General features: G+C 44.6%; 1 protein-coding gene across 7 annotated transcripts; it reads left to right on the top strand.

Moving 5' to 3' along the window:
- The first annotated feature begins 4,975 nt into the window (after nucleotides 1-4,975).
- KLHL12 (kelch like family member 12) lies at nucleotides 4,976-23,248 on the top strand. Of its 7 annotated transcripts, none has more exons than XM_053393771.1 (12): nucleotides 5,033-5,354; nucleotides 6,893-7,132; nucleotides 8,455-8,608; nucleotides 10,047-10,264; nucleotides 12,521-12,670; nucleotides 13,914-14,028; nucleotides 16,215-16,321; nucleotides 17,720-17,915; nucleotides 18,095-18,253; nucleotides 19,235-19,333; nucleotides 20,481-20,667; nucleotides 21,570-23,248. In XM_053393771.1, exons 2-12 carry the CDS (start codon nucleotides 6,950-6,952, stop codon nucleotides 21,694-21,696), a joined length of 1,695 nt encoding a protein of 564 aa, XP_053249746.1. In that variant the 5' UTR covers nucleotides 5,033-5,354; nucleotides 6,893-6,949; the 3' UTR covers nucleotides 21,697-23,248. The 7 variants fall into 7 exon arrangements, with proteins under 7 accessions (XP_053249748.1, XP_053249749.1, XP_053249751.1 ...); XM_053393772.1 differs by having other exon boundaries at nucleotides 5,033-5,125; XM_053393773.1 differs by lacking the exon at nucleotides 6,893-7,132 and having other exon boundaries at nucleotides 4,976-5,125.
- Nucleotides 23,249-24,343: the final 1,095 nt, after the last annotated feature.

Consider the following 24,343-nt stretch of genomic DNA (forward strand, 5'->3'; position numbering starts at 1 on the left):
GCCCCTCTGTTCCCTTGGGACTCCTCTGACCTTTCCTCCTCCTGGTTTTCTCCCGGGAATCGTCGCCGTATCTGGTCGCAGTGGCGGCGCCAGCATTGCCCCCCATCTGTTAGCACCTCGTACGACACGGGGCCAGTGACCCTGGTGACTGTGGCGGGTACCCATGCTGGGCCTGCCCCAAAATTCTTTGCGTACACTGGGTCCTGGGCCTCGAAGGTCCGGGGGTTCCTGCCTTCCCCCACCACTACCTCATCCTGAGCTCTATCGGGGTGAATGCGGTCCAATCTGATTGCAAGGCGCCGACCCATTAGTAGTTCAGCGGGGCTCCGGCCAGTTGTTGAGCTGGGGGTGCTGTGCTGTGCTAGAAGGAATGTGGCAAGGCGGTACTCCCAATCCCCTTGCGTCATGCGGCGAAGGGTGTCCTTGGTGGTCCGCACCATGCGTTCTGCTTGGCCATTGGTGGCAGGATGGAATGGCGCCGAACGGATGTGGCGGATGGCGTTCTGCGCTGTGAAGGTTTGGAATTCTCCTGACGTAAATGCAGTCCCGTTGTCTGAGACGAGAGTGTCAGGGAGCCCGTGGGTTGCAAACAGCCTGCGTAGTACCCGGATGGCTGCGGACGTAGAAGTGGACGGTACCAGTGCGACTTCCAGCCATTTGGTGTAGGAGTCCACCACTATGAAGAATGTTTTCCCCTGAAAGGGGCCAGCGAAGTCCACATGCAGGCGTGACCATGGTGCTCGGGCGGACTCCCAGGACTGGACTGGGGCCCTTGGGGGATCTGGGCGGGATTCTTGGCAGGCCTGGCAGTGTTTGACCCAGGCCTCTATCTCTCCGTCGATCCCCGGCCACCACACATAACTCCTGGCAAGGGCCTTCATTCTTACTACCCCTGGGTGTGTCTCGTGTAGGGCTGTGAGGACCCTTTTGCGGAGGGGCTGGGGAACAACGACCCTGCTTCCCCATAACAGGCACCCCTTGTGGGCCGACAGTTCATGTTTGCGGGTTGTGTAGCCGGCGAATTCTGGCCCGGGGCTGCTGCTGGGCCATCCCCTCCACACCCAGTCCAGGACCCGGGAGATGACCCTATCTTTCTTGGAATGGTGTGCAACTTCTTGTGCCTGAATGGGGCGGTCGGGAAGCAGCTCCAGGCTCATAACCTCTTGTGCAGGTGCTGGGTCGGGGCCTGTTTCCGGTAGTGGTAGCCTGCTGAGGGCATCCGCATGGCCCATCGCCTTCCCCGGACGGTGAATCAGTGCATACTGGTAGCTGGCAAGGAAAATTGACCACCTGAGGACGCGAGGAGACAGCACTTGGGGGGTCTGCTTTTCAGGGGCAAATAAGCCAAGCAACGGCTTGTGGTCAGTCACCACGGTGAAGGGCCGCCCGTACAAGAAATCATGGAATTTTTTTACTCCCTTCACGATTGCCAGTCCCTCCTTGTCGATTTGCGAGTAGTTCCGCTCGGTTGCGTTGAGTGTCTGGGAAAAGTATGCCACCGGTACCTCTCTTCCATCCGGGAGTTGGTGTCCCAGGACAGCGCCAATTCCATAGGGCGAGGCATCGCATGCTAGCACCACCGGCAGCCTCTCATCGAAGTGTGCCAAGACCGAGTTTGAGACAAGCAAGTCCTTGACTGCCTGGAATGCGGCCTCCTGGCGCTGGCCCCACACCCAAGGGGCCCGCTTGTCCAGGAGTCTGTGTAGGGGCTCTGCTACCGCCGCCTTGTGGGGAAGGAAGGAATGGTAAAAGTTCAATAGTCCCAAGAAGGCCTGAAGTTCAGTCTTGTTCTTGGGCGCTGGGGCATCACAAATGGCCCGTACCTTGTCCCCAGTCGGGTGGACCCCTTCTGCGTCCACCATAAATCCCAGAAAGTCCACCTGAGGCACTCCTAGTAGACATTTTTCCCGCTTCACCTTGAGACCCGCCGTCTGGAAACGGTGCAGAACGGTGCGGAGGCGGTCCTCAAACTCCTCTGGTGTGGGCCCGGCAATCAACACATCATCGAAGAAGGGGGTGACGCCAGGAATCCCTTTAAGTAGAGAGTCCATTAGATTCTGGAATATGCCTGGTGCCACGCTGACACCGAATTGCAGCCGCTTTACCCTGAATGCTCCTCTGTGCGTCACAATCGTCTGTGCCTCTGCTGTGGCCTCATCTACTGGCAGCTGTTGATATGCTTGGGCCAAGTCCAGCTTGCCAAAAATTTTCGACCCAGCCAGGGTGGCAAGAACATGGCTGACCACTGGCACTGGGTATGCATGGGCCGTGAGGGCCTTGTTTATGGTACATTTGTAGTCTGCGCAGATGCGGACTGAACCATTAGGCTTGACGGGCGTGACGATTGGGGTTTCCCAGGGGGCATTAGGCACCGGCTCCAGCACTCCTTGCTTCACGAGCCGGTCCAATTCCTCGTCTATACGAGGTTTCAGGGCGAACGGGACCCGGCGGGCCTTGAGCCTGACCGGTCGTACTGCGGGGTCAAGCTGTAGAGCAATGGGGGGGCCCGTATACTGTCCCAATTTCCCATCGAAAACCCCCGGAAATTCCTTGCATATGGCGTCCACGTCCACTTGTAAGCTAGTGTGGTTCACCCCGGTGACGGCTAGCCCCAGTGGTCCAAACCATGCTAATCCCAGTAAGCTAATGTAGGGGCCCTTGACCACAAGCAAGTCCAGTTGCCGCGTCCGCCCTCGGTATTGCACCCTGAAGGTCCCCACCCCCATTGTGGGGACCTTACGTTTTTGGAAGTCCCGGAGGGTGAATGGGGCCGGCCTGAGTTTGGGACCCCCAGTAGGACACAGTTTCCTTAAGGTCCTTGCCGAGATTATGGATAGAGTTGAACCCGTGTCAAGCTCCATGCGGCATGGGGCCCCCTCTATCTGTACGTCAACATAAATTTTCTCTACGTTGGGGTGGGGCAACTGGTATACCTGGAAGTCCGTGAGCTCTGTCGAGTTGCCTTGGTGCGTTGGGCCCCGGGACCTGGGGCTCTTGGATTGGTCATCTGATGCCTGGCGTCGGGTGGGCCGAGCCCGACACACCCGGGCGATGTGTCCCAATTTTCTGCACTGCCTGCACTCTGCGTTGCGGAAACGGCAGGTCCTCCTCTCGTGACTTTCTCCACAGCTTGCGCAGTTCCCTCCTCGTCGAGGCAGCTGTGGTATGTGGGCTGCTTGAGTGCGCTGCTGTACTCGGTGCACCTCCTCCCTGTCGGATCCTGAGTCATCGGTGAGGTCTTCGTGGTGGACCCTCGGTTGGGACGGCTGGCTCGGCCGTGCCTCTTGCGTCGACCTCTCGGCAGCTTCCGTTGCCAGGGCCTCCTCCAGAGCGACCTGGAACGTTAGGTCCTTCTTAGCGTAGAGGCGTCGTTGCAGCTTCTCATCCTTCAGGCCACCGACGAGGCGGTCACGAAGCATGTTCTCCAGCTCTGAGAAGTTGCAGAACCGGGCGGCTTGGCGGAGAGAGGTCACAAACCCAGTTATGGTTTCCCCAGGGGCTTGCCGCTTTGCGTAGAAGGCATTTCGACGAGCCACCACTGAGGGCTGCGGCGAAAAGTGCCCCTTCAGCTGTTCCATTATTGTTTTGTATGGAACAGTAGCGACGTCTTCAGGCGCAAGGAGGGCCCGGGCAATTTCAAACGTCTCCTCTCCGCAGACGCTGAAGAATATCGCCCTCTTCTTGGCGTCTTCTTCGTCGATGACCCCTTTGGCTTCTAGGAGGAAGGTGAAACGGGAGGCGTACGCTTCCCAGTCTCCAGATGCTGGGTTGAATGGCGAGAAGCTGTTGTCGGTTGCCATTCTGAGTTCCTTGTGTCCCGGAGCTGAAGCCTGGATACACGGTGCGAGGCAGCGGTGCGGCAGGTGGCGGTGCTGCGGTGCTGTGTGTGGCAGTCAGCTCAGCGGGATCCCACCTTCGTCGCCAGTGAAATATACTCAGAGTCGCAAAGTGATTTCATGCTCTTTATTCAGCTCATAGTGGTGAGGAGGAATGAATGAAAGTCCCCTCAAAGTATCTGCTTTATATACATTATTTACACAATGGGCTGCACATGATTGGCTAATTCCGGAATTCTACTGTAAGCCAATCAGGTTGTGGATTCACTTCTATCTGGAGCATGATTGGGTAGTTCCTGCCAACCAATCATACTGCTGCATTGTTCTAGGACCAATCAGACTGCTGCATTCTGAATCCTATTGTTCTAGGACCAATCAGACTGCTGCCTTTTGGATCCTATTGTTCTAGGACCAATCAGACTGCTGCAGTTTGGATCCTATTCAACTCAGTACATAACACAAGTACTGGGGAAAGGCATGGGGCAACAGTAAGTGGGATCCACACGGTTTGGTTTTTTTAAAGTGGTCTGAGAATATTGTTTTTAAATGCACTTAGTATGCAGGTTAGGCCCTTAGCGGTTCACCAACAATGGCAACTGCACTCCCCATTACCTTCTCTCCTGCATGGTGAGAGTGTATCATACTGGGCTAGATTAATAGTTTCCCCCACAACACCTGAAAGATTCATTTATTTAAAACAACAGCAATAACAGTAATAATAATACAGTAGTCGTGGCTTTTTCCATGCCTCTGCATGCAATCTGACCAGCCCGGAAATTGAGGCTGCTTTTTTTTCAAAATCTCCCCCAAAATGAAGTTTTTTTACCTATTTTTGGGGAAATGGCAAAAAAAAAAAATTTCAACACTTCTTATTTGGGCTTCCATAGGCGCATGGATTTACCGCACATGTTATCCGCTTTTCCAAAACTCCGCTCGGCGATTACTGGCTATGTCCGGGAAATTCAGGGCGTATGGCAGTCCAACGACGGCAAGAAAAGAACAGCCTTTTTTCTTTCTTTTTCTTTTGCAGCGTTCGGGCGGAGTTATCCCGCGGGCGGGAGTTGATATCACATAACTTCGTTGTCAATCCCTGTTGCCTAGCAACCGAGGCCGAGCCGAATCCATCCGCAGCCGCGCTTCTTCCTATTTAAAAGATGGTTCCTGAAGCCTGCGGCTTGGCGTCCACCATAGTGACGTCATCGAGGCGCGCCAGATGCGAAGGAGGAAGGAGACGTGTGGGCCTGAGGAGCCGAGCCGGGATTCTCTCCCCTCACGGGGAGGGTGCGGCGGTGAGTTTGGACGGGGGAGGAGGCCCCGAGGGCAGAAATGCTGCGCGGCCCGCCCCCTTCCATGTGCTGCTGAGCGGAGCTCCTGAGCCCCCGCTGCCTCCGAGGGCTTCCGAGGGCCCAGGGGAAGAGGTCCATGAAGCCCTGGGGAAGAAGGGAGAAGGAGAGCTTCCCTTTTCGCTGAGCCACAGCTCCCTTCCCAGCCGCTGCTGCAGAATAGCCAAATCTATAGGTACCAGTATTTCAAAATAGAGGTCTTGCCCTGCTGTGGGTTTTGGCGACCGCACCGGGAATAGTACCAAATTGGGTACCTAAACCTTATCCTAAGCACTGATGGTTGTGGTTGGTCAGGAGTGGGATTCCATTTCAGTCGGAGGGCCATATTTATTGCCTTCTGGGCAACCTTCTGGGAGCCGCATGCCTGTGGTGGGTGGGGCCAAAGGGGGCAAAGTAGCAAATTTAAATTTTGCCTTTGTACTCTTAGGCTAGTTTATACACACACTCACACGTCTCTCTAACCTCCACCCGGAAAAGCGTGAGGCATGATCAGAAGTCAGGGGTGAGTTCCAACTAGGATAAATACTTGGGCGTGAAGCAGGGGAATTGGCAGGTGTGGCATGGCGAGGCACCTGAAGGTCCAACAGAGAGCCCTGGGGAACTGCATTTGGCCTCTGGGCTGAGATTCCCCAATTATGTGCTAGGTAATGGGACCCATTGCTTGAGCTGAGGTCTATGTATCTCATTTAGGAATGCCCAATAATTGCAATATTATGAGGGAAGTTCTGTAGGTTTGTTGGAGAATTCAGCTCCAAGAGAATATTATTCCCACACAGGAATGGTCAATGAATCTCTTCAGTTAACAACTGTTTGTGGTAGGGAGCAGAATTAGCTCTGAAATGGATGCTCTCTGCTCACATTATTTGCAAATGTGTTTGTCTTTGAACCATTACTTCAGTTGCAGCAACTAAACACCAAGTAAAACTTGTGTGTACAGTAAGTTACCTGTCATTACATTGATAAGCTAGGGGTGGCTAGGAGGTATAGCCTTAACATCCTTTGAAACAAGAAAGATTAGGCTATTATTCTGAGTTGTGCACCCTTGTTTTGAAGTGAGTTCCATCAAATTCAGTGGTACTTGCTTCTAAGTAATTACTACAGCAGATAATGATTTTTGAGTATCTGCTGTAGTAAGTTCTTGAAGGTTTATTAACATACATTTATACACCTTATAAAACAAAGGCAGAGGCTTTCATTGTAGAAGTCTTGTTCTATTGATCTGCATTAGGAAATATTCATATATTTGTCTCTTTTTAAACTTTCAAATAAAATTGAAGTAATTGACATGGGGGAAAGTTAAATAGGTGGCAATATATGGTTTAACTTTGGCCACACTGTTGTGCTTTCCTGGACAGGTGGTGCTCCACCATTGTCCTTGCACTAAATCTTGTCTTTGTCTTTATTAGTCTGTAGTTCTGAGATACTTTGATGTTCTACAATTTGCCTAGCACACATCTCACTGTAAATAAATGTGTACTGTTCTGAGATTTTATTGTATTAAAACATAGAATTTCTATGTTTTATGATATGCCTGTGCTTCTGTTAGGTAGGGATGGTGGTCATCTGAATGTAGTTGAGTAGCGCAATTAGAAGTGAATCAAGGTAGACAACAGGCCCATGGGATAGAAGAGAGAACCGGCAGAAACCAAGATCCTCATTCTCCACCTCTTTCAAGCTTCATGCCATTAGTGAAGCAGACTCTTCTCTTAACAGGTTACTCAAACTCTGAACCTACCTTCTCAACGCTATTGTTGACTGGAGAAATACACTATGGCTCCTAAAGATATAATGACTAATTCTCATGCCAAGTCCATTCTCAATGCAATGAACTCTCTACGAAAAAGTAACACACTTTGTGATGTGACCCTTCGTGTGGAGCAGAAAGACTTTCCAGCCCATCGTATTGTGTTAGCTGCTTGCAGTGACTACTTCTGTGCTATGTTCACCAGTGAGGTAGGCAAGATGCAGAGTACACACATTTTTGTTTTTATTCATGCAAATAAGAAAGTAGCTTGTAATACAACTTAAAAGTGCAAAAATGTCATTAAGGTTGCAATTCTGTATGCATTTATAGCTTGCTCTTCACCAAGCAGCCCTAATGCACATTATGCACAACGCCATGTAATGCTTTTCACTTACTCAGCAATTAAATCCATCTTAAATTGCAATTAAGGTCAACAACAGCACTGCGGTAGGGAACATCAGGTCTTATTCTGTACCCCTAAAGATTTAGACACTTGCCATCAAAAATCATACTAAGACAAGGCCATTTGCCCCTTGGATGGGGGGCATTCCACAGCCTGGGGGCCACCATAGAATTGGCCCTCTCCCGCACTGCCACAAGAATCATATGGTGGCAGTCTTGTTAGCAGATCTCAACATCCCAGTACAGTATAAGAAAAGTTAAATTGCAGGCTTCCTAATGTTTCAACTTTATATACAATTTAGCTTTCTTGTATATCTAGGCTTAAAAAATGTTATCTCTGTTGCAAATCCACACTTTTAAATTGTTACTAAGCTGGCTGGCAAATGTGTTTTGTCTTCTGGTCTACCAGGAAGGAAGCTTTACAAATGTTGGTGGTTCTTTTTTAATTTGGCTGCAAGTGACCCATGTAAGTACATAATGGGTAAACAAGCCATGCAGAATTTTTGTAGGGTCGAAAGGCATTACTATGTTCTCCTCTCAACCCTGAACTCAGTGTAATAAGGACATTGCTGTAATTTATATGTAGAGGTGCATGTTAATTACTTTTGGTGAATTAATTTGCCTGCCCCTTGACAGCATATATTTAAAGCATGTTATTAAAGTCTGTTTCTCTGATATTTAAAATAACACTTTTCAAAGTCAAAACAAAATAAATAAATAAAAATTCCTTCCAGTAGCACCTTGGAGACCAGCTAAGTTTGTTATTGGTACGAGCTTTCGTGTGCATGCACACTTCTTCAGATACATGCACACGCAAGCTCGTACCAATAACAAACTTAGTTGGTCTCCAAGGTGCTACTGGAAGGAATTTTTATTTATTTATTTTGTTTCGACTACAGCAGACCAACACGGCTACCTACCTGTAACTAGAATTTTTCAAAGTATTATCCTTGCACCAAAATGTCTGTAGGGTATTTGTTATATGTTCCATTTGCTGAAATATTCATGTGAGATTATTAATGCTTTATATCTCTTCCCCATTGCCCACACTGTAGTTTTCCAGGTTATGTTTTGGAACCCTGTAAAACCCAGGGAATAAAAAAGTACTTCCCTTGTTTATAATTCACAGCTTTCAGAGAAGGATAAACCCTATGTGGATATTCAAGGACTAACAGCATCAACTATGGAAATATTGCTGGACTTCGTATACACAGAGACCGTTCATGTGACAGTGGAGAATGTTCAGGAGTTGCTTCCAGCAGCCTGTTTGCTTCAGCTGAAAGGTAATGACAAAAACATACAGTGTAGATCAGGAGCGAAGAGCTTTTGAGAATCCTTGATCTGTATTGCCCATTTTTTAAGAGATTTACAAAGTGGTGAACACAATAAGAAAGCAAATATATTTAGACTAATAAACAAATATAAAACCAGCAGCTTCTAATACAACATGAACCTAACCTTGTCTAAAAGCCCACATGAACAAAAGCATTGTAGCTTGAGTGAACCTATTCAGTTGAGTGTGTCAACCACTGGGTAATATGATTGAAAATGCCACATTGCAGATACCAAGTGGGTGATACTTTAGTGGGTTGGGGTCTGAAGAAATATCTTGAACCATGCTCTCAAAGGGCAGAAGGTTCTCCAAGGATTCACCAGAAGTGTAGCTTGATTAATAAGGAAAGCCAAGAACAATATAAAAGTCAAGGAGGGTTCCTTTTTAAAAGTAGAAATTTTCCCATAATGAATAAAAGGATCACAAATATCTCTGGTTGTTCTTATTAAAGCACAGTAAAACATGCTTCATCAGGTGATGTTGGTGGTGATGTGGTATTTCTGTGGTTTCATGCCTCGTGCATTGATTTTGTAATTGGACAGCAAATAGGAACTGTTCTCTGGTGCCACACTTTTTATACAGAAACTGAAATTTATCAACTGCCTATCATAATGCATTCAGAAGCAACGTACAGAAAATTATACAACCAGCACTACATATAAAATCATATTAAAACCCACATTACACCATAGTAAAAGGTATATACTTTTGCAAATTTTCATACAGGGACTCTTTAGTGAGAGAGTCTCCCCATTTTAAGATTGTTAAACTTGAAATTACATGCATACTAGGAACTTCATCCCAGCTAGTACTGCTCGCCAGCCCCACTGCTCCTTACCAACCACCCTCCTTTTAAGCCTGGCCGAACCCCCTTCCCTTTTATGTAGCAGTTTGCATGGCTGGCCATTGACCACACAGGCTTTAGTTTGATGACATCCTTACAATTTTGTTATATACTAAGATACTGAACATTCAGATATCTGAGTTCTGGGGAAAATGCAATCCTGAGAACAAATGAAAAATAAAATTGTAAAACAGCTGTTGATTAGTAGTTTGGGAGCATTTTCTGGGTAGTAAGATATTTATGTATTTGTGAAAGGGTAGAGATTGTTTTTGTAATATGGATTAAAATACAATAGTTAATTAAGAATGTATTTTACTGATGTCACACCATTTTTAAAATTTATTACCACCAAAAAGAATCCCAATACTAACTACCAAGGAAAATGGCAGGCTGGTTAAGATAAAAAAAATGTCTTTTTATTTACCAGATTTAGTGTTTGTTAGGAAAATGGATGGATTTGTTAAGCACAGTTTCCCCCCCTCTTAAACACTTTTCAGAACAGTGACTTAGCCCTCTGAAGTGCAAATCATGTCATTTCTCACAGGAGTGAAGCAGGCTTGCTGTGAGTTCCTGGAAAGCCAGCTGGATCCTTCCAACTGTTTGGGGATTCGAGATTTTGCTGAAACGCACAATTGTGTTGACTTAATGCAGGCAGCCGAAGTTTTTAGCCAGAAGCACTTCCCAGATGTAGTTCAACATGAAGAATTTATTCTCCTAAATCAAGAAGAAGTGGAAAAGCTAATAAAATGTGATGAGATTCAGGTAAAATATTCCTTCTTGTTGTCCAAAGCAATGCTATTAAGTTCTAGTGTTTGATACAGGAACCAAACACAACCTAGGAATTAACTGGTAAAATACTGTGGAGCTGACCGATGGAATTCATACTTTGGAGGTTAGCAATTTACAATCCATGAGCGCTTGTAAGATCTTACTAGAATTCTGAGAATCCTAGTTTTCATTTCAATATAAAAGCAAGTTGGTAGCCTTTACAGTTACCAAGATCTGTTTAAAGAAGCAATGGCAAAAGAGAGAATGTGAACAAAAAGGGATTAGAATGGATGCAAGGCTAAAATTCAGAAAGGGGGGCAGGGTGTAGGAGGATGTACAAGATGGAAATCTGGAATAATCAATACAGATTTACAAGGAAAGTCCCTGGAAGACCTAGAGAAGAGCTCTGCACTCAAGAGAAGCCCTTACTTGCTTCTCCAGGAATGCTCCCTGTGACACAATGTGGGGGTGTCTCCACAAGTACAGGAGGTTTCCTGTTGCAAACAGTAGCCCTTGAACTCTCAGAGGAACATGGGAGCGACCAGAGCTCGTGCCCTTGTGCCCCTTTCCCCACCATGTGTGTGTGTTAAACCAAGATTCTGAATGTCCAAACAGGGCTTCTGAGGCACAGGCTGTGGGTTTTCTTAACAGTTGGTCCATGCTGTTAAAGAGTTATAAATCAATACTTAATTTTGTGCTACAAAATCATTGGCAGTAAATGAATGATTTAAAATTCGTGGAAGCTGTTGAAGAATGTTAAAGTGAGAAGTGCAGTCTTGTTAGTTACTTTGAAAGATTTTGAAGCATTTTGTAAGGCACCAACCAGTTCTTAAGCAGATTTGTGCTTGTAAATATGATCACCCTTTTATCAGTGGGAAAGAGCCCTCTTTGCACTACACTCATGCTAACCCTATCTTGTTAAATATATGTTTGCCTAGGTTGACATTATGGAAGATATTTGCTTTATGAACAAAACCCTTAAAAGAGTAAACCCAAAGTTGAGTTGGGTGTATGTGTTATTGTTTTTTTACTTTGATATGGATTTTTGTGTTTTTATGTTGTAAACTGCCACGAGATCCTCAGACAGAGGTTTAGTATAGAAATTTAATAAAGAATAAAAATAAAAGTGACTGCTGTTAGCATCGCCCTTGAGCCAGTACCACCAACTGGACTCATCCACTTCAGCCCCGACTGGGCTAGGCAAGCTGGGTAGCACTTCCAGAGACCACCTTCTGGACAGGAACAGGTCAAAGTGCTGTGGACTCACAGCTTAGAGTTGTGAGCACCGGATTCACTTCCACAAGAAGACAGTCGTCGCACAGCAGAGTATAGCAGAGTATAAACGACTTGGAGAGCAGCTCTGTAGAATAACTTCTTTATTCTATCTACAACTATCATACAAACTATATACAGAGCTAAATGAGGTCTAAGCATAAAGAATGCTGCACTGCACTGAGTGTCTGCAGCTGCTCTTAGCAGCAACCTTATCTATACACATGATCTCTAACACTCAGTCTCTCTCTCTCCAACACACTGACTGACTGACTCTTTGATGTGGTGCTGGAGCAGAATAAGTAGAGAGCAGAACACGCCTCCTCCTCTCTGGAGAATCACCAGACTCCTCAGGAGATTCTTGGATATGGGAGGAGTGAAATCTCCTCAACTGCACTTTCTTCAGAGAAAATGCTTTTTAAAAGAAAAAATCTTGCATGGTGATGGTGAGGAATGTGTGCTGGTCTTGAGCTAGGGTACTGTTTAGGGAGGGTTGCAGGGGTGTTTGTTGCTGTTAACTGATGATTATTTTTACCCTTATTTTTAAATCTTGCTGTGATTTATGTGGAAATTGTTCAATTTGGTTGTGTACTTTTTGATGTGTTTATTGTTTTTGACTGCTATGGTTATATTTGTAACTATGTAATTTGTTTCATGCTGTAAGCCACCTTGAGCATGGTTTTAGCTATGGAAAGGCGGCATACAAATAAAAGGATGCATATCACATCATTAACATTGCACATTATATGCTTGTCACAGTTACACGACAAAGTTACACATTTCCCTCTCTAGAGAGCTGCCTGTGTTTGCTTTGCAAGGTGGATCTTCCTTTCCAACCACCATAATTTTCTGTGCAAATGCAGCTTCCCCACACCAGAAGTACAATCTATGCTGCACCCCCCTTAAAGTAATCCCTCCTCCCGTGTCGTAGCCATCTATTTTTCAAAAGACTGATTAATTCCATGCCTTTTCTTATAGGTGGATTCTGAAGAGCCTGTCTTTGAGGCTGTTATTAATTGGGTAAAGCATTCAAAGAAGGAACGGGAAGCATCCCTGCCAGAGCTTCTGCAGTATGTGCGCATGCCACTACTCACCCCACGCTACATTACCGATGTCATAGACACTGAGGTAGGGCCAGTTGCCCTATTAAGCAGCTCATGGAATAAGTCCTGCAGAACAACTGCTGTATTTAGGAAAACCTCACTCATAATAGTAACTTTGTAATGTGTTCTAGCTGATCCTTTGCATATATACATGTTAGAATTTGGGAACAAAGATTAGTACCCCTGCAATTCCCCCTTAAGAGAAACCCTAACCCCAAACCCATCTACTTTACTGTGTAAGAACTTGAAAAATTATCTAAAGCGAGTCAGCTGAACATGCCTCTCAGCAGTGAAATGAATGACCTAACTTAATTGCTCCCCATTTCCCCGCCTTCCTTCAGTAACATGTATTAATACTGGAGGTAGCCATGAGTTCTGTGATGCCTAACCATAGAAATGAGAAAGACAATCCAATTCTGGTGTAGCCTTTGTGCAGAAAAAGGGGGGAAACTCTGGTCTGTACGTCATTAATTTCCCCATCCATGTAAAAAAAAACCCATCCCATAATTTTCACTTATTTAGCCACAGGCCTTAGCTATTCAGATGACTTAATATAACAAAATAACATCAGTTCTAATAAATGTAATACAGCTAATTTGCAATCTACTACACAAGTCAAGGTTCCTTGGACAAATATTTGCAGCTGCCATAGAAAAGTTAGGCTGCTTTCAGAGTAGCCGCCTTTTTAGTATTAGCAAGTAGGTAAACAATATTTTTGCAATTTTGGCCAATGGGTTCTTCCCTCTAATAACTGAGGAAGGAATTTATGTGCTGTATCCTTGAAAATTAGGACAATAGAAGGAAGCTCACAGAAGGCTACCTGCCACCCTACCCCAGGCAGTCCTTTGCATTGCCTCAAAAAGGGGACCTTCCTGGGTGGTGTGGGATAAGGCATAGGGCTTTGCTAAAGGAAGAGAGAATTGGCAAAAATCAAATTCACAAATCAGCATCCTTAGTATATAATTTTACATTCAAACCAATTAAGTTATTGCAAAGGTCTTCTGGAACCAGTGTTTTAAGTTTTAATCCTGGAAACTGTATTTGAATAAAGATTTCTGTTGCATGCTCCACCAGCATGGTTTTTCCATATGTTTTATATTACAGTACTTGAATTAATGTAACTGGACTAATTTTAGATTAATTTAATTAAATATTAGGGTTTTTTTGCAGTGGGTCATTCTTCTACTAGCTATAGGGTATTTTGAAGAGTTGTAAAAGTGTATAAAGAATTGGATAAAGTGAAAATAATGCCTGTATGTCTTCTGCAGCCTTTTATTCGATGTAGTTTGCAATGCAGAGACCTTGTAGATGAAGCAAAGAAGTTTCATCTAAGACCTGAACTTCGGAGTCAGATGCAAGGTCCCAGAACCAGAGCACGTTTGGGTAAGCATCAGAGAAGTGCATATCAAAATGGCTGGGAAAGAGTATGGTTTAATGTCTTCTGCCATTTGGCAGGCTCACAATGAAGCAATGCTTCATGTTTATAAGGAGTCTGTTCTTTAGTGTACCTGAACTTTGGAACTCCCTGCCTGTTGACATTACACAGGTACCGTCACTGTAATCCTTTAGATGCCTGTTGAAAACTTTTGTTTCAGTGGACCTATCCAGACATATAATTTTGATATGTAATCTGTTGTTAATTTGTTATGCTTTTATTGCTTTTAGATGTTTTAACCATTCTTGAAATGTTTTAATTATGTGTTATTTTATGTTTAATAATGTTTTTATTAAGGAAATGTTTTCTGTCCAGGATCTTTTGGGAGGAAGGGCAGGATATGATTTTAAAATGTAAATAAAGCTGTGCCTTCAGACCATCCCCGGAGATATAGGGAAGGATGTGGGGGGATGCTGCTCGTTTGCACAAACCTAATAAACATGTGGGTACAAGGACCCAGACAGAAGCTGTATGATACAAAAGAAGCACCTTCACAGCTTTGTCTAAATAACTGCTTTATAGGAATAACCAGTGTTTTTTTTTCTTAAAAAAAATGTTTAGGGGTACTCTCATTTTGACTCAAGAAAATCACAATTTTATAATTCTTAACGTGTGTTCCAAGCAAGAGAGAATCTCTGTATATAATAAGCAAGCATATAAAAATACTTCTGCTGCAGTATAGTATTTAATATTACTCTCATCTGAAGCATTGTGTAAAGAAGGCTTGTTAGAAGAAAATGGAAGTAAGTTATTAGATGATATTATGGCTGAGTGGTAATTTTCAGATACTCAAGCCTTTGCCTGACAGGCATACAGATACTATTCTTAGATTCTGTATAAAGCTGAAAATTCAACCTAAATTTGTTAATGACAAACTGACGATGCTGGGAGAAATTCAAAGCATATTTTTTTAAGACAACATGTTCAGGATGTTCTGAAAAGTGAGCAAAAAGACTTCTCATGTGGTATGACAAACATCCTTGAAGCTTCACTATTATCTTCTGGATTGGAGCAATTAACTGGAAATTAATAGAATGGACTTGCCAAGGGCAAATATGGTTGGGAAACAAAGCCCAAGTGCACAGCTGCAAAATGGGCTGTAAGGGTGTCAAGAGAGAGAAATGAAGATTATATGGCACAAGCTAAGCATGAGTCATCTGTGTGGTGTTGAAAAGAAAAGAGCAAGGGTTATTGGCTTGGATTCACAGACATAGGGTATTAATACAGTTCAGTTTGGCGTTAAACCAAAACTAGATTCTTATTGTCACACTTATCTAGCCTTTAGTAGATTGATGGGCAAAATAGCAATCTCAAGGCTGTTGTTAAAACAGGATTAACTATTCCTCACAATTATGTAAGGAAAAGCAAAATGCAGTGAAATACAGCAACTCGTAGATAGGTTTGCTTAGATGCTATTGAAATATTTTTTAAAAAAAAATGCTTAAGCTTCATGATTTGCAAATTATGTCCTGTGTTTAAAATGGAAGCAGTATAGATTTAGGCATAATTCAAGGGTGGCAAGTGGAGGGGGGACTACTAAGACTACATAGTGCAATGAAATCAGTTGCTTAATAAAATAGTCATGTGTCTCTTGCTGGAGAGTTTAAAAAGGTGAGGCAATCTGTCAAGAGTGGCTTAAGAGTACGTAGCCTTATATTTAACAACTTACCTAGCAGCCATAGGAATTCTATGTAGATGCGTTAAAGGCCTGACTGAGAGATGGATTTCTCCATCCTCCTCAGCCAGCCCACTTGGTTTCCAGTCTAGCAACAGAGGAAGGAAAGTCTCTTCCTCCACAACCATCACAGAAATGCAGTGGGAGAATGAAACACCCTATCCTTTCACCAGTCTGCAGTTTTTTTAGTAGCCTGCATTTTCATGCTGACCAAGGGTGATGGACTTCTGTTCTCCACAGCTGGCATGAAAATGCAGGCCACTTAGCAAGTTATCAAAAAATAAAACAAAGGCTAGTAGCACTTGTGCTTTTATTTTCAAGGCTGAACTAGTGTGTCACTCAGTTCTACTATTCTTGACCCACTACTTACGAGTTGAAGTGAGGATCAGTACACCAATAATGGAAATAAAAAGTATATACTCTAGGATATTAACCTTAAAGTGGTCTGTTTTTATTCAGGTGCCAATGAGGTTCTCTTAGTAATTGGGGGCTTTGGAAGTCAGCAGTCACCTATTGATGTGGTGGAGAAATATGATCCGAAGACACAGGAGTGGAGTTTCCTACCAGTATGTAATTGTTTGCTTTATCACATTTTTTTTTTTTGCAACAGTAAAATACCAGGTATATACTTTAATAACACATGTTTGACCAGTCTGATTAAGCTTACTAAGGGGCTAACTGCACTTACTAGCTGATGCATGTAACAGTGCCTCAACACCTTTTTTAAAAAAAGAGATGAGGGAATTTAAAACAGGGAAGCAGCAGCTGGGAGTGCTTTACCATCTCCCTGCCCTCTGTTTTTCCTCTCAGATTGCTTTTCCTCTGTGGGGTGGACATACGTTTGCAATTGGAAATGCTTCTTTAAAACCTTGTGGTTGGAAGAGTTGCTGCAAGAAGGGCTTTACAAAGATGTTTATAATGCAGGCATCTTCTTCACGTAGGAAAATGGATAAACCCTGTAGTCCCGCTGTTGTGAAATTGTGGGCTGGATTCGGCCTGCCAAACCAATGCAGGTAGCTCACCACACATTGGCAAAATCTAACCATCCCTTGCAGCACTGGGCTGAGAGGTGTTTAACTCTCTGCAATGTGTGTATCTCACATGTGTGTCTCAGTAGCATGGAGCTGGCTAACATCTGGCTGAAAAAAGGGTTAGCCAGTTCTGCTGTACAGCATCATCTGTGGGCAATAATACATGTGTCTCTGACCAGGAGCTGGATGGTGACTTCACAACAAGCATGTGGGTGGCAACATAGTCTTGCACACATGCTAGGATAATAATTACCAAGAACGAACTGCGAGTCAGAAGTCCCCAGTTCAAATCTCATCTCTTCCTTGAATTTACTGGGTAATCTTGCGCAAGCCACACTCTTCCATTCCCACCAACACTCCCCTAATAATTTCCACCATCAACTCTTTTGGGAGGAAGAGTGACATAGGCTTTTAATAAAATACTGCCCTTTTTTGCCTTCATAGGGCTATTATAAGGATTGTCCAGAAAAGGCATGTGAAACTAATTGAACCTACGAAAGCATTGTATGTACATAAATGTTAGAAAGACCTCTTGTGTAAAGTAGTCTGAGATGAAGAATTGGGGAGGTTCTGGATGATGACTCACAGAGCCATCTGAAATTTAAATTAATGTTTTCTAAATCCCCTGGTGAGCTGTTTGCTTTCTGTATGTCAAAACCTTTTGATACTGCATTCCATTGAGGCTCTTCTCGTCTCATGCAGAGAACCTCAAAAGTGTGCTGCGTACTGAAGATGTGAGCGTGTGAAATTGAATATATTGAACATATTGTTGTAGATAAACAGAATATATAGAATGATAAGCCCTGACACATTAGTGCAGCATTGTCTGTATTGATCGCACTATCTCTGTATGGCATCACTAGGAAATTGCAGGTGCCCATCATACCTAAAGATACCCAAAAAAATTGCTTCCATTTTTTTCTTTATGCATAGAGTATCAGCCGTAAAAGACGCTATGTTGCCACAGTTTCCTTGCATGATCGGATATATGTAATAGGTGGTTATGATGGTCGTTCTCGCCTCAGTTCTGTGGAATGCTTAGATTATACATCTGATGAAGACAGTATCTGGTACTCTGTGGCTCCCATGAACGTTCGACGGGGCCTAGCGGGGGCTACAACCCTAGGAGGTATGTATTGGTAAACGTATTCTAATTCCCCTACTGATAATCATTGCTGGAAACAATCTTAAGTACTTTCATTTTGCGGGGAAATTAATTCATTTATTCAACCAACATAAATGCATATTTGTAAAATACTGATTTCAAATACTGTGATTTGTTTAATTCAGTTAACTGTTGTGTTACAGACATGATCTATGTTTCTGGAGGTTTTGATGGAAGTCGGCGCCACACCAGTATGGAAAGATATGATCCCAACATTGATCAGTGGAGTATGTTGGGAGATATGCAGACAGCTCGAGAAGGAGCAGGACTGGTGGTTGCTAATAATGTTATCTATTGTCTTGGTAGGTAACCTCAGTGTATTTACAAATTTTTATATGGTAGTGCCTCAGCTGCAGTCTGGTGAAAAGACTATGCAAGAAGCTGTAATTAGGAAGTGATCTTGCAAATTTCACGGCATTTGTAAGTTCTGTTTTGCCCTGGAATGCCCATCAAGTATGAAAGGTTTCTTCCGTGGAAAGCCTTTGAATTCAGAATTCCAATATCTGAAAGCAGTAGGCTCCATATATAAACATAGAAACAGAGCAAAGGCAATGAATTTTGCAGGACAGAGCTCAGAAATTGTTGCATTGCATTGGTCCTGTATCTTTTGGTTTTTAAGAGGTGACTTAATATTTAAGAAACCATCCCAAAGAAATCCTTAGTAGGTGCTTAAGAGTTGTTCAGCACAGTAGATGCAGCAGCCCTCAGCTCCACAGGCTTCTCAGCCTACCAACCCTGAAGCTTCTGCCTTCAGGATCCAGATGCCCAAGCCAGCCACTGCCACTACTGGCCACCTTACTTCGCCAGCCAGCTTGGGGATCTGCTGCTTCTACTGCTGCCAGCTGGCCAGTTAGGAGTCAGTCTGACAGGAGGAGTGTGGGAACAAGGAAAGTTGGTAGAAGCAGTGGACAGCTGGCCTGATAATCCACTGCTGCAGTCGCCACCGCCAATCCCTAGGCTGGCTTGCTGCTGCCTTCCTCTTCCTGCCGTCCTCCTCCTGCCAGTCTGACTCTTCATCCTAAAATTTTTGGCAACAGCACAAGAAAGTCTAAGCCTTTCATGATCCTGCACTCCTCCTTTGCACCTCTGGCATCAGGAGAGGCAAAGGAGAAGTGGCGGCAATGGGGAGATCAGGGAGATCATAAAAGGCTTCTGGTGGGCTCTTAAGGGGATGTGGGTGTTTTTGGTGCAGAGGTTGGCTTGGTGAGTGAAGTGAAGCGAGCAGGGGCAATAGCCCCTCATAAAAGTAATACAAGTAATTTAATGGGTTCCTCTGTTTTCAGGTGGTTATGATGGTCTGAACATCTTAAATTCTGTGGAGCGATATGATCCCCACACTGGGCACTGGACAAATGTCACTCCAATGGCCACAAAGCGCTCAGGTGAGAGTCCTGATCAGGGTGGGGAGCTGTTGGCAGTATACCAGCTGTAATGGTGGTTTTATAGGGACCATCTGATTAGAGTGAGAATTTTGTTCTTTCTTTTCCCTGCAACTGTACTCCTACGGAGTAGAGCTCCTGAAGCTTCCAAATAATGAATCTGGAATTTACCAAGGGCACCAGTAACCAGCCCTCTCTTCCCAGCAGCTCTCCAACTACCACAGGGTTGTATCAAACAGTTCATGGAGTTCTGCTCATGCAATGTGACTTCCGGGATGCAGGTGGCGCTGTGGGTTAAACCACAGAGCCTAGGACTTGCCGATCTGAAGGTCAGCGGTTCAAATCCCCGCGACGGGGTGAGCTCCTGTTGCTCAGTCCCTGCTCCTGCCAACCTAGCAGTTCGAAAGCATGTCTAAGTGCAAGTAGATAAATAGGTACCACTCCAGCGGGAAGGTAAACAGTGTTTCCGTGTGCTACTCTGGTTCACCAGAAGCAGCTTAGTCATGCTGGCCACATGACCCGGAAGCTGTACGCCAGCTCCCTTGGCCAATAATGCGAGATGAGCGCTGCAACCCCAGAGTCGGTCACGACTGGACCTAATGGTCAGGGGTCCATTTACCTTTACCTTTACCTAATGTGACTTCCACTTCTCCTCTCCCTGCATGCTCCCAACATCTGCTCCAGACAGTCCCCCAGCTTCCTGGAGCAGATTTTTTTTGGGGTAGTGGTGGTTAGGGTTAGGATTAGAGAAGATGTCCTATTACACTGCACAAGCCTGTTTTGTGAGGACTGTTAGATACAATTCATACTATCTGAATAGCCTTCACAATATAAAACATCTGTTTTCTCTCACTCCTTTATACAATTAAGACAGTTTGCATACTGTCTTTAAATGTATATAAATGTATACTTTTCTTGGATATCTTTACGCAACTTTGACATCCTGTGCAAACATTACAGTTTCAGGAAGATTACTTTCCCCCTGTCACCTTTGCAGTGGTAGACTGTGACTATTAAAAGAGGCAGGCATTATGATAACTTCACCCACCATGGGGCTTGTTCATTTTCAGAAGGCAAGAGGCACAATCTTCCATCCAGATATGCCTAATTGTGGGATTTGGTGCCACATTCCATGGTTTTTCTTTCCCAGGAGCTGGAGTAGCCTTGCTGAATGATCATATCTATGTGGTTGGAGGGTTTGATGGAACAGCACATCTCTCCTCTGTGGAGGCGTATAACATTCGCACAGACTCATGGACCACAGTGACCAGCATGACAACCCCCCGCTGTTATGTGGGAGCAACAGTCCTGAGGGGGCGACTTTATGCCATAGCAGGGTAAGGGGGCCAAGCTTCACTCAGAAATACCTTTAAGCCTAGTATAGCTGGATCAGTCTATCTATACTTATTATAAGTGTATTAGATGCCCAGTAACATGGCATCAGTAAAAAGGGACGCGGGTGGCGCTGTGGGTAAAAGCCTCAGCGCCTAGGGCTTGCCGATCGAAAGGTCGGTGGTTCGAATCCCCGCGGCGGGGTGCGCTCCCGTTGCTCGGTCCCAGCGCCTGCCAACCTAGCAGTTCGAAAGCACCTCCGGGTGCAAGTAGATAAATAGGGACCGCTTACTAGTGGGAAGGTAAATGGCGTTTCCGTGTGCGGCTCTGGCTCGCCAGAGCAGCGATGTCACACTGGCCACGTGACCCGGAAGTGTCTCCGGACAGCGCTGGCCCCCGGCCTCTTGAGTGAGATGGGCGCACAACCCTAGAGTCTGTCAAGACTGGCCCGTACGGGCAGGGGTACCTTTACCTTTACCTTTAACATGGCAAAAGGCCTATCTGATACAGCATTTGTTTTTGTGCACTGAGGCACATGATCAAGATCAAAAATGCAGGAAGGGTGAATGCTGTTGCGCTAAGGCCTTGCTTGCAGCCTCCCTATAGGTATCTGTGAGAACAGGATGCCGAAATAGATGAGCTGCTGGCATACCAGGCCTGAGTCTTCCTTCTGTGAAATTGTAATCTGTAGATTGGTCCATAGGGTGGGTTTGTAGTAACATGGTCAAAGATGGACATGGCAAGTGTTTCCTTGCACTGACCTCTCACAAAATACAAGAGTTTTGTCATCGTATGACTTAATAGGGATGGTTGTGCCACCGCTCCAAACTATTATCAAGTCATCATCTCCTTTTTAAGAGTTCCAGACTTCAACATGTTCTCATCAGTAATCTTCTCTCACGTGTAGGTACGATGGGAACTCGCTTCTGAGCAGTATTGAGTGCTATGATCCTATCATTGACAGCTGGGAAGTGGTGACATCACTGGGAACCCAACGGTGTGATGCTGGCGTTTGTGTGCTGCGTGAGAAGTGACCTTAGGGGAAAGGCCTTGCAAGAGCACTTCTGTGGAACAAAGAGACTATGGGAGAAAGTACTGGCTCACTTGCAGCTATTGCTCTTGTAGCTGTGGATGCAGTGACCATTGCTATCTGGCCTGCGCTGCAGACCTTCAGGCTCATCTTCAAAGCTACTGATTCCATTTAAAAAACAATCCACACACAAGGCACTTTGAACTGAAAACAGAAAAATTACATGCTCATGTAATGATAACCCTGTGAAAGTGAGTTGCCTAAAGCAGTAAAGATGTCTATGCTTTCTGGCCCACTGCATCTCTAGAACATTGGCACATACAAGGAAGTTTGAGCATGGCACCAACGATTTGTGCCTGAATGTTTCCATGTACCAAATATGCTGCAGTGCAGACATACTGTTAGTGAGCATTGTGTGGGCACACTGTGTTTTGTTTTTGGACGCTTTTTACGTTCTGCACAGACTTGCCCATGGTGCTGGGGAGAAGAGCCAGAGGCTGATGCATGCAACTGATAAAGACTCTCTGTGTTGGTATAAGCAATCTGGCCTTCCACCATAACGGAAAAGGGGGCAGCGGAGACTATAGCCTGCTGGAATATTCAGTCTTATCTGCTGGGAAGAAAGGCAAGCAGACAGGAAGAAAATACTGAATTTCGTGTTTTTACCTGAAGAGAGGCTGTGTGTTCTAGTACTTGTGAACAAGAACCTGTTTACATCTGCTATCTAAGCCAAGTTTTTTTTTAGTGTTAGTGGAGCAGTGAAGTAGGAAATCTTGACATATTGGCGGGAAAGAGTATAATGTGCTCTGGAAAGGGTGCATCTGCCCAGGCCACTTAGGCTGCCTTGCGAATGTCCCTTCAATCTCCACAAATCACTGAACATCTCTTCTCAACCCCACACTGGTCTTAAGCCTGATACCCTGTGCAGGCCTTCTGCATGAGCATTGTCAGCACAGGTTGTCTTACACTCAGCTTTTATTGTGCTTCTGCTTTAGCACCAAAGTAGGAGCATGATACGTTCTATTTCGTTAAGAGCACACTAATGTTTACAGTGCATTGTAGTTTTACCTGGTGTCATTTCTCTCCAGACCCAATTACAACAAGGCATTTCATGTGAACTGGAACATTTGCTCAAGGCATCTCTTTCATGGCATATTTATGATTCTCCTTGCCTATTTTAATACCCCTCTGGTGTGTTATGCAGCTTGTACTAGATATGTGAATTCACACCACATTGCTGAAATGGACACCTGAGCCTGTGGATAATGCGCCTCCAACCCCTCATGGATGTGCCCTAAACTTTCAGCATGATCCTGGAGCTCTCTCTCTCCCATGACCCACTGAGCCTCTTCCTGTCACACAGCTCTATTGGGAGCCAAGGGGTGAATGTATTTATTTGCTGGGTGTTATTGACTCCTTGCTTTGGGGATATGGTAGCATGGGAGAATGATGCACTTTCGAATAACACTGAGTTTATAAGTCCTGTCCTATCACATCAGTGTTTGTGATTCATTTCTTACGTATTTTTTAATAAAAGTATCTCTGGTACATGTGAACATTTGGTTTCTCCAAGTAGGTTGCCTTTATTTTTGCAGTAGCATTTATTATTTAAACCATTTTTTAAAATATAAAGTATTTGTTGGTGAAGTGCTCCTTTTATGTAGGCTTCTTCTGAAGAGGTGCCAAATGGGCATTGGTGGGAGTCTACATTTGCCCACTTTTCTCTTAAGTTCATCTCTTTTTTTACAGCTTATTTCTTAAAGAGAAAGTAAAGTGATGGGGATTAAGAAAATGTTTATAGAATAATAGAATTGTAGAGTTGGAAGGGACCTTGAGGATCATCTAGTCCAACCCCCTGCAATGCAGGAATATGCAGCTGTCCCGTATGGGGATTGAACCTGCAGCCTTGGCGTTATCAGCACCACACTCTTAACTAACTGAAGATTATTTTTACTTTGATGTGCAAACTGCATTAAGAAACTGCTTTCTTAATCTTGCATAGCTTCAGATCTCCTTTTCCACTCTTGCTTACATTATAGTATGACCCCATTGCTCCTTTCAGGGAGGGAGCTGTCATCTATTGAGGCAAGCTCTGAATGAAATGAATAATGCATCTCATCATCTGGTAAAGAAGTTGCCAAGAAATAATTCTGTGTGTTTTCCTACTCTTTTGAGCCCTTCCACTTTTCTCTGTAATATCTTACCATAAAACAGAGGCAGGGAGCTTTAGCCAAGTATCAATCTCCTTACACAAGAAGCCATCACATTCTTCTTCCTCTTTAGTACTATATTTTAATCGAACTCAGTGAAATACATTACAGGAGAGAAAACTGAGTAGTAGTCTGAACAGAGAAACCATGGGCACAATGAGTTGTTTGGAAGGCACAATGGGCGCATGTGTGAATGGAGTCACGTTTTATTTTGGGACGACTCTTTCCTTTCGGTTACTTACCCTTAAAACCCGCCTAAAAACAAACAAACACACACACACACACAACGGCATCTATGCCAGCCTTCAATAATTCCCCAGTTAGCAAACAGGAACAAAGAAGAATCAGCACTAGCAGGGCGTTCTTCCCAAAACGAAAGTGGGATGTACGCGCTACCACCTTTCCTGGCATAACGGGAAGCTGTCTTCCATTCACGCAGAC

The sequence above is a fragment of the Podarcis raffonei genome, chromosome 6 (genome assembly GCF_027172205.1).
Source record: "Podarcis raffonei isolate rPodRaf1 chromosome 6, rPodRaf1.pri, whole genome shotgun sequence".
Classification (NCBI taxonomy): Eukaryota; Metazoa; Chordata; class Lepidosauria; order Squamata; family Lacertidae; genus Podarcis; species Podarcis raffonei.